General features: G+C 28.6%; 1 protein-coding gene across 1 annotated transcript; it reads left to right on the forward strand.

Moving 5' to 3' along the window:
* The first annotated feature begins 4,793 nt into the window (after window positions 1–4,793).
* On the forward strand, window positions 4,794–7,351 carry LOC145791476 (uncharacterized). Its single transcript, XM_082871827.1, has 2 exons — window positions 4,794–5,258; window positions 7,016–7,351. The coding sequence occupies exons 1-2, from the start codon at window positions 4,794–4,796 to the stop codon at window positions 7,349–7,351; spliced, it is 801 nt and encodes a 266-aa protein (XP_082727953.1).
* The last annotated feature ends 3,348 nt before the right edge of the window (window positions 7,352–10,699 follow it).

Consider the following 10,699-nt stretch of genomic DNA (forward strand, 5'->3'; position numbering starts at 1 on the left):
TAAAAAATAAATGTTTTAAGTCAGTGATATCACGTTTTCCTTCAAATGTAATAGATAATAATATGGAACAACATACCATCAGCAATGAAGAAAGAGAAGCTTTGGCCGATAAAGTAGCTTGTATTTTTAGGGTGCATGAAGGATTGCGTCATGCAAATGAAAAGGCATACACACCTAAGCTAGTTTCAATAGGGCCTTATCACCATGGTCAAACCAAACTACTTGCTATGCAAAAACGTAAAGAATGTTATTTGGAATCGCTCCTTCAACGTAACAACAATCAGAGTAAGGATGATTATTTAGATTCCATGGGCAAGTTAGAAGAAAGAGCTCGCAAGTATTATGCAGACTCATTTGACCACCTCGAAAGTCATCAATTTGTGAAAATGATGCTATATGATGCTTGCTTTGTTATTGAGTTTCTTCTTGGTATGTTTGGGATTGGAAGCATAAAACATTTCTACTTTATTATCTTTTTCATTATGTGACAAATGCTAAAATACATAAGGCTTGTTTGGTAGAGGTTATAAGCTGCTTATTTCAGCTTTTAGCTTAATTTAAGCTAAAATGTTGTGCTTGGTGCAGCATAAGTTAACCAGCTTATAGTTTAAATTAAGCTATTTCTCAGCTTATCTCAAAAGCTGGTCAGGGGGTGCCTAAATTTTTGGCTTAAGCGCGCAGTTGGTGTGGGGGGCTAAAATTACTTAAATGCCCTCGTCAATACCCAAGTTTTAATATTAATATTAATTAAAAAAGAAAAAATTGTATATTTCTGAAGAAAAAAAATCAATTTCAATTAAAAAATAAATATTAATTGGTATTAATTATTAATAAATTCATATTGTATAATTTTATATTAATTAAAAAATAAAAAATTGTATATTTCTGAAGAAAAAGAAAAAAAATCAATATTAATTAAAAAATAAATATTAATTGGTATTAATTAATTATAAATTCATATTTAATATTTTTATATTAATTAAAAAATAAAAAAATGTATATTTCTGAAGAAAAAGAAAAAAAAATCAATATTAATTAAAAAATCAATATTAATTTGTATTAATTATTAATAAATTAATATTGTATACTTTTGTAATGAATTAATTATTAATTGATACTAATTAATAACAATTGTTGATTATTAATATTAATTGATACTAATAAAAATTAATTATTAATATTAACTGATACTAATTAATAATTTTAGTATTAATTGATACTAATTAAGTAATTAATGGACACTAATTAATTTATAGTGGAAAAAAATTGTAACAATAATACTTCCATTACATTTTTATCAAATGTATCAATTTTTATATTAATTGATATTAATTAATACTAATTATATTAACTTTTATTCATGATATAATTTTTTTTAAATTGAAACTGAAAAGAATGACAAAATAATCGTTTTTATATCATATAAGGGCAGAAAGGACAATTATACAGTAAAAAGCTATTTTATAGCTTATTAACCAAACACTACTCTACTGCTTAAATCCATAATCCCACAGCTGCACCAAACAGATTAACAGCTTATGTTCACAACTATAAGCCATAATCTGTTAAGCTATAATTTATAATCACTTTTCCACAGCTCTACCAAATGGAGCCGTACTCTTTTTTATAAAAAGCACTTATACAAAATATGTGATAATGATATTTTCATATTAATTATTAGTGATAAAAATAGATTTTTTTTAAAAAAAAAAAAAATACTTCTAATTGATAAATATAAATGTATGCATGGTTTAAATTTTGGAGGAAAATTCCCTCTGGTCACTGTTTTGGACTGGACGGGTTGTTTCAGCTTATTGGGGTCCACTACCTGTTTCGTTTTAATAATCTAAATCGTTCATTTTGATGAGTAATTTCATATATTTCATTCACACAAAAAATTAAGTCGATTCGCAAACTATAACTAGTGTAATTTATCTCATTTTTAACAAAAAAAAGAAAAAACAAATACAGCTTTTTTTGATGACAAATAAGATAAATTAAACTAGTTACAGTTGTTAGATCAAATTAATTTCTTTTATGGATGAAATACATGAAATACTCGACAAAATGAACATTTTAAATTAACAAAATGAGACTTACAGTGATCTTCATTAGCCAAAACAATCCTGTCCAGTCCAAAACAGTGACTGGAATCCTCCAAATTTTTTGCATACATTTGTATCACATGCGGAAATCACTATAGTGAAACAAAATGTTTGCTTCTACCTATGCATAAAAAATAAATGTTTTAAGTCAATGATATCACGTTTTCCTTCAAATGTAATAAATAATAATATGGAACAACATATCATCAGCAATGAAGAAAGAGAAGCTTTGGCCGATGAAGCAGCTTGTATCTTTAGGGTGCATGAAGGATTGCGTCATGCAAATGAAAAGGCATACACACCTAAGCTAGTTTCAATAGGGCCTTATCACCATGGTCAACCCAAACTACTTGCTATGCAAAAACGTAAAGAACGTTATTTGGAATCGCTCCTTCAACGTAACAACAATTAGAGTAAGGATGATTATTTAGATTCCATGAACAAGTTAGAAGAAAGAGCTCGCAAGTATTATGCAGACTCATTTGACCACCTCGACAGTCATCAATTTGTGAAAATGATGCCATATGTTGCTTGCTTTGTTATTGAGTTTCTTCTTGGTATGTTTGGGATTGGAAGCATAAAACATTTCTACTTTATTATCTTTTTCATTATGTGACAAATGCTAAAATACATAAGGCCTGTTTGGTAGAGGTTATAAGCTGCTTATTTCAGCTTTTAGCTTAATTTAAGCTTAAATGTTGTGTTTGGTGCAGCATAAGTTAACCAACTTATAGTTTAAATTAAGCTATTTCTCAGCTTATCTCAAAAGCTGATCAGAGGGTGCTTAAATTTTTGACTTAAGCGCGCAGTTGGTGTGGGGGGGCTAAAATTACTTAAATGCCCTTGTCAATACCCAAGTTTTAATATTAATATTAATTAAAAAAGAAAAAAATGTATATTTCTGAAGAAAAAAAATCAATATCAATTAAAAAATAAATATTAATTGGTATTAATTTTTAATAAATTCATATTGTATATTTTTATATTAATTAAAAAATAAAAAATTGTATATTTCTGAAGAAAAAGAAAAAAAAAATCAATATTAATTAAAAAATAAATATTAATTGCTATTAATTATTAATAAATACATATTTAATATTTTTATATTAAATAAAAAATAAAAAATTGTATATTTCTGAAGAAGAAGAAAAAAAATCAATATTAATTAAAAAATCAATATTAATTGGTATTAATTATTATTAAATTAATATTGATACTTTTGTAATGAATTAATTATTAATTGATACTAATTAATAACAATTGTTGATTATTAATATTAATTGATACTAATAAAAATTAATTATTAATATTAATTTGTACTAATTAATAATTTTAGTATTAATTGAGACTAATTAATAATTTTAGTATTAATTGATACTAATTAAGCAATTAATTGACACTAATTAATTTATATGGAAAAAAATTGTAACAATAATACTTCCATTACATTTTTATCAAATATATCAATTTTTATATTAATTGATATTAATTAATACTAATTATATTAACTTTTATTCATGAAATAATTTTTTTAAAATTGAAACTGAAAAAATTGACAAAATAATCATTTTTATATCATATAAGGGCAGAAAGGACAATTATACAGTAAAAAGCTATTTTATAGCTTATTAACCAAACACTACTCTACTGCTTAAATCCATAATCCCACAGCTGCACCAAACAGATTAACAGTTTATGTTCACAACTATAAGCCATAATCTGTTAAGCTATAATTTATAATCACTTTTCCACAGCTCTACCAAACGGAGCATTCTCTTTTTATAAAAAGCACTTATACAAAATATGTGATAATGATATTTTCATATTAATTATTAGTGATAAAAATAGATTTTTTTTTAAAAAAAATACTTCTAATTAATAAATATAAATGTATGCATGGTTTAAATTTTGGAGGAAATTTCCCTCTGGTCACTGTTTTGGACTGGACGGGTTGTTTCAGGTTATGGGGGTCCACTACGTGTTTCGTTTTAATAATCTAAATCGTTCATTTTGATGAGTAATTTCATATATTTCATTCACACAAAAAATTAAGTTGATTCGAAAACTGTAACTAGTTTAATTTATCTCGTTTTTAACAAAAAAAAAAAAAACACATACAGCTTTTTTGATGACAAATAAGATAAATTAAACTAGTTACAGTTGTTAGATCAACTTAATTTTTTTATGGATGAAATAAATGAAATACTCGACAAAATGAACATTTTAAATTATCAAAATGAGACTCATAGTGATCTTTATTAGCCAAAACAATCCTGTCCAGTCCAAAACAGTGACTGAAATCCTCCAATTTTTTTGCATACAATTGTATCACGTACGGAAATCACTATAGTGAAACAAAATGTTTGCTTCTACCTATGCATAAAAAATAAATGTTTTAAGTCAGTGATATCACGTTTTCCTTCAAATGTAATAGATAATAATATGGAATGACATACCATCAGCAATGAAGAAAGAGAAGCTTTGACCGATGAAGCAACTTGTATCTTTAGGGTGCATGAAGGATTGAGTCATGCAAATGAAAAGGCATACACACCTAAGCTAGTTTCAATAGGGCCTTATCACCATGGTCAACCCAAACTACTTGCTATGCAAAAACATAAAGAACGTTAGTTGGAATCGCTCCTTCAACGTAACAACAATCAGAGTAAGGATGATTATTTAGATTTCATGAACAAGTTAGAAGAAAGAGCTCGCAAGTATTATGCAGACTCATTTGACCACCTCGACAGTCATCAATTTGTGAAAATGATGCTATATGATGCTTGCTTTGTTATTGAGTTTCTTCTTGCTATGTTTGAGTTTTGTGTTGTTGAGGATAAACATCAACAATCACATGTGGGTGATGAAGTCAAAGTGTCATGGAAGAGAATACAGATTGGCAATGACTTGATGTTACTTGAAAACCAACTTCCATTCTTTGTTATATCTGAATTTTATGACATGAGCTACGGCATGATAGTGACCCGAAATCCAAACCAGATTCATCATGATCCCACCTCCACCCCCACCCTCACGAAGATGGCAATGTTACCTATACTTGAGAAGCTACCAGGAGGGATTGACTTTTCCAAAATCGATTTTGAAAATACGTCCGTCTCTGAAGGCAAGCATTTTCTTGACTTGGTGCATAATGTTTGTGTAACGCCCTCAAAATAAACCCATTATATATATATCATTGACATGTATTATTTAAAGAAAACAATTTATTAATTCATTCATCAGAGTATTACTAAATAAAAGCATTACATGTAACATCGAATAAAATGCCCTACAGGCTTACATCTTTCCAAGCCAACACTTGGATACAAAAAGATGAGTTCTAACTCAATACAAGAAAAGCCCTAGGCTTGGATGTTTACATGTACTAATAAATAAAGACAATTAACTAAAGATAGTCTTCAAAATCCAAGTCCCTTCCAAGCTAAGTCCTTGGAGGTAGCTTATCACCTGAACCTGAAAATGATGTTCCCATATAGGGTGAGCCACAGCCCAGTAGAAATATACTAAACCACATATAAGAAATGAATAAAGCAATAGCATTCAACAGATGGTTAACCAAGATAATCAATTACTCTATTTTACAGTCTCATGACACTATTGTCTAAGACACGTTTTACTTTCCAACTTTATCAACATGGCTCAGAACCTGGCCAAACTTACAATAGTGAATTATATATATATCATAATCACATCCTTCCAATATCAACAAACAAATGAGATTCAAGCTCAAATCAAAACACTTCATACTTCCAAATTGATACACATTTTAGTGCTGTATCAATAAAAACACTTCAATATAAATAAGCACACATAAAAGTGATGCTAATGGAGTCCATCCTCTATCTCCTCCCAAACAAAATCCGGTTTAGAGGTCCATCCCCTATCTTCCCCTAAACCGTGGAGTACATCCCCTATCTCCTCCCACACAAAACAATGTATGCAAATGCAATGCTCAATCAATACACGTATTTTCTGTATCAATGCAATAATCAAAATCAATGACTTAACCAATGTGATTAGTTTCAGTTATTCCTAATCCACATGCAATGTCTACAACAATCACGACTATCCTCCACCGATAGCCCAAAACAGTTATTTCTAGACTGGAAATAAATATATCAACAATTCAATGGGCGAGTGATTTACATTATCCAACTACACCATTTAAGCGATAAATTTCCCAATTTCATGAATTTAACCAAATTCCCCAATTCCCTTAAATTAATTATTCAAATTAATTAATTTAAACAACTAGGGTTTTCCCAAAATTATCAAAGTAACCCCAACTTATCAAAATACCAAAACTTAGAACAAAACTTATAAAATGGAGTAGGAAATCCCTACCTCGAAGAAATAGCCCCAAAAGAGAAGATGGAGATGAAAGCCCAAACTCCAAAGTGCTCCAAACTACCAACAATTCAGATTAAATGGAAGCCCTCGACCCACTCTATCTTTTAAATAAAGAATCTAAGGTAGAAACTCACTCTAAGTAGATCAATCCTAAGAGAGAAGGTGTGTAGAGGGAGAGAGAACTCGTACCTAGGGTTTTGGAATCTGAAAGGGAATGAAAAACTGATCTGAAACGCGTTGTTTGTCTTCCCTCCTGCTCTAGAGATGAGTTAAATGACCACCAAAACAAGAATCAGAGAACTTGCTTTAATATGCCGTGTGTGATAGAGCTTAAGGACGCTGGTGTCAAGTTCGAGGCCAGAGAGGAGCGTAACCAAAGCATGTTCGACATACACTTCGAACATGGTCATTTTAAAATACCAAAGTTTAAAGTCTCTGATTCGACAGAAATATTCTTCCACAACATTATTGCCTATGAACAACATTCCTTGGATGACGAACGCAAATATTTCACCGATTATACGTCTTTCATGGATTAGCTTATCAACTCCAAAGAAGACGTGAGCCAACTTCATCGCCATGAAGTTCTTGACCACTGGCTTGGTGACGACGAAAAGGTAGCACTTATGTTCAACAGCCTGGGTACAGGGGTGTTCGTTTCGGAGCAGTTCTACTATGTTGAACAGCGCAGAAAAGTGAATGCTCATTGCAAGAGATGGTGGAACAGATTGGTAGCTTCATTGAAGCGTGATTACTTCACAAATATATGGGTCACTGTTGCCACTTTTGCAGCTGGTTTTCTCCTCCTCCTCACTCTCATACAGATTGTCATTGCCCTTATTATGATTATTACTTCGCCCCTGTCCCGACACTGATCTGATGTTGTTTGCTTAGGCCACCACCCTATCATCCACTATTTCATTTCAACAAAATATTTTGCATCTGCATATGTAGACAGTTTCTATGTTTATATTAATCTGAGTGAGAATGAATATGTTTTCAGAATAAGTGTAATGGTTATTAAGTTTACTCATAAACTTGAATATTAAATGTGTTATCATGTGAGTGTTTGTGATTTCTACTATGGTTTTTATGTGCTTAAATATTATATGTTCTTAAGATTTCAATTAGAATGAACTATGATTTTACTTTCTATGTCTATTCTATTAGAATTATAGCTTCTCCAGTGATCAGTGATCAGTGACAGATCTACACTAGACCTAAGAGGCAAATGCCTCTCCTCGAAATTTTTTTTAAAAAATTGTTTTTACCATAAAAATTTAGAAAAGAATTTCAAATTGCCACCTGTTTTTGCCGTTTTTCAACTAAACCCCTTCATTTGCCCCTTGTATATATTACTTTGAAGAGGAGGCTATTGTAGATGTTGGAGGGACATTGAAAATCGCTAGAGAGAAGCTCTTTGGCGCCCCCTTGTATTTGGAAGTTTACTGCATGCTAGTATGATTCAGGTTTGTGCGATTCATCAAAAGTTTTATTTTTAATAATTCGAATAATGTATTTTATAAAAACTTTCATATGTATATTATTCAAAAAAAATAATTTAATTATAAATTATTCTATTTATCAAATTTATCACAAATCATAGTACAATAATATGAGAGAACAAACTATGATTACTAATAATACGAGATTCCAAAGTTCAAAAAAAATAAAAATAATAAGATGAGAGCCCGGATCAAAAAATTAATAATATGAGAGACCTACAAAACTGTGCTCTCATATTATTGCCTTAATTAATGATGCAATAAAATAAATAAATAAATCAGTGTGCAAAAAAAAAAAAAAAAAAAAAAAAAAAAAACCGCAACACAGAAAAAACTTATTTACCCAAAAACACACCGAAAAAGTTTACAACCGTCTCGCTTTTATGCCTGGTAATTTGATGCAAGCTACCGTTCCCAGTTACACCTGGATAGATTGGTTACTTATTAATCTGGTCCTTTTAATTTTAATTTTAATTATTTTAATTTTTATTTTAAATTTATAAGTTTATCTTAATTTATTTTATTGATTATAATTTTTTAATTTTTTTTAATGAAAAATTCACTCATAAATCACATGTAATTATTATTTTATTAACAAAATTGTAAGTTCTTAAACTTAGCAAGTTATCTTCAGCTAATTTGGTAACTATTTTCTTTCAAAAATTCTAATTAATATTATTAATTGGATTAAATTGATACAATATCTAAGATTAATGGTCAAAATTGAGCTAACTTAAATGCCAAAGACCAAAATAACATAAAGGACAACATACATGGACTATCGATATAATTTATCCAAAAATAAATAAATGACAAAAACAAAAAATAGAGCCCGAACAATATTACCATTAAAAGACACCAAATTTATATGGTTTGGCCAACTAATAGGGTAGATATAGTCATAGTTAAAACAGACTAAATCCCTGTAGTTGAAAGCACATTTTCGTTATTATAGTCTAAAATTAAAAAACAATTAAGTTTTGTTTGGCAATAGGTTTTATTGGTTAAATTAGTTACAAAAAATAAAATAAATTAAAAATTAATAAAATAAAATGTCACATCTAAATTACAATTATTTCACTTTTTTCTCACAAAAGTAAAAAAAACGAGCTCAAACAAACTTTTTATCTTGAACTAAAATAACCAAAACATCAAAAAAAAAAAAAATAAATAAAAAAGGCAACTAAAAAAGTCAATTGCCAAATGACAACATAATACATAAAATGAGTTAATGTTGTAATTTTTAATTCAATTGGAAAGATTAATATAAAACAATAGTTGAGGGGATAAAATATAGGAAAATTTACTTATAAATTCCATATTGAGAAATAGTGATCCATTTAGTCCCAAAGATTTTTTTATGGACCAATTAGTCTCATTGATTTTGAAAATTTATATTTAATATACTATTTAAAAGTTAGATTTTCGGTTATACCCTTATTTTTATTATGTTTCCTTTTTTTTTTTTTTCTTATGCTAGAAAGGTAAAGTACACAATGTATGAGAATCAAATTTGAGATGAATTTTTATATGAGAATCTTTTTTATTTGACAAACATTTCAAAAGGAGTGCAAAAATGACTTAAAATATGGGATTCTTCAAACATTCTAAGACGATGTGAGATTTTTCAAATATTTCAAAATGAGTACAAAAACTCCTTAGTAAGTTTTGGGCAAATATATTATTTCAAACTGTAATACACCAATGTAACACTAAAATGTAATACTCCAAACAAAATTCTTAGTATATTTTTTCCAAACGTAACACTCTAATATAACACTTCAAAAAAACTCCTTAGTGTAACACTCTAATGTAATACCCAAAAAAAACATTCGTTAGTGTACTTTTTTAAACATAACTCTTCAATATAACACTAAAAAAAATTACTTAGTGTAACATTCTAATGTAACACACAAAAAAGATATGGGATTCTTCTAAATAATAACATTAAAATTAAAATATTATTATTCAAGATCAAAAATTAAATTCTCTTTTCAAGTTTAATAATATGACAATCAATTATAATATTAAAGGTAACACTCTCATATTTTTTTTAATTATCAACTAATCATATAATTTACACATTATTAAATCAAAAAAATGGGTCTACAAAATTGGCTTTAATGGATGATTAAAACTATAACATATGACTTTTGTGAAATGCTTGACGGGTCAACAAAACATTAAACTCCTCATTTGATCACTTGCAACTTGCAAATTCACCTTTGCTTATGAGTTGAGCTAAAGAACACACTTACGGAAATATGACTTTCTTTGTTTTTTAATAATTTATGATGAATTGTTGCTTTGATTGTGCACATTTTGATGTGACTATCATGGCTAGTCTGGTTTTGAATCAGTAATCCAACACATATCTCTGAAAATTTAGGTTAGGTACATGCATGTTTTCTTCATTTTTCACATGTATATATACGACCATATCTTCAACTCTAGATTTGATTGTGCAAATTTTGATGTCACTATCATGGCCAGTCTAGTTTTGAATCAGTAATCCAACACATCTCTCTGAAATTTAGGTTATATATGATCATATCTTCAACTCTAGATTTGTTACTATGTACAGCATCTCATGTTTATAATGTGGAAAATGCTGGTTGATCTTAAAAAATATTTTAAAAAGACCGACCAAGTGCACGAGATTCCCAATAAAACAGACTCTGGACATAAAAACTTGAGGGTTGTTTGATACAAATATGT

This window comes from Camellia sinensis, chromosome 5, assembly GCF_055761805.1.
Source record: "Camellia sinensis isolate YWXY chromosome 5, ASM5576180v1, whole genome shotgun sequence".
NCBI lineage: Eukaryota > Viridiplantae > Streptophyta > Magnoliopsida > Ericales > Theaceae > Camellia > Camellia sinensis.

Excerpts from the sequence above, each read along its gene's own strand:
- LOC145791476 (XM_082871827.1), top strand. The coding sequence starts at position 4,794 with ATGAACAAGTTAGAAGAAAGAGCTCGCAAGTATTATGCAGACTCATTT. Across the intron at positions 5,259-7,015 it reads TTCTTGACTTGGTGCATAAT|CTTATCAACTCCAAAGAAGA; the intron begins GTTTGTGTAACG and ends TTCATGGATTAG.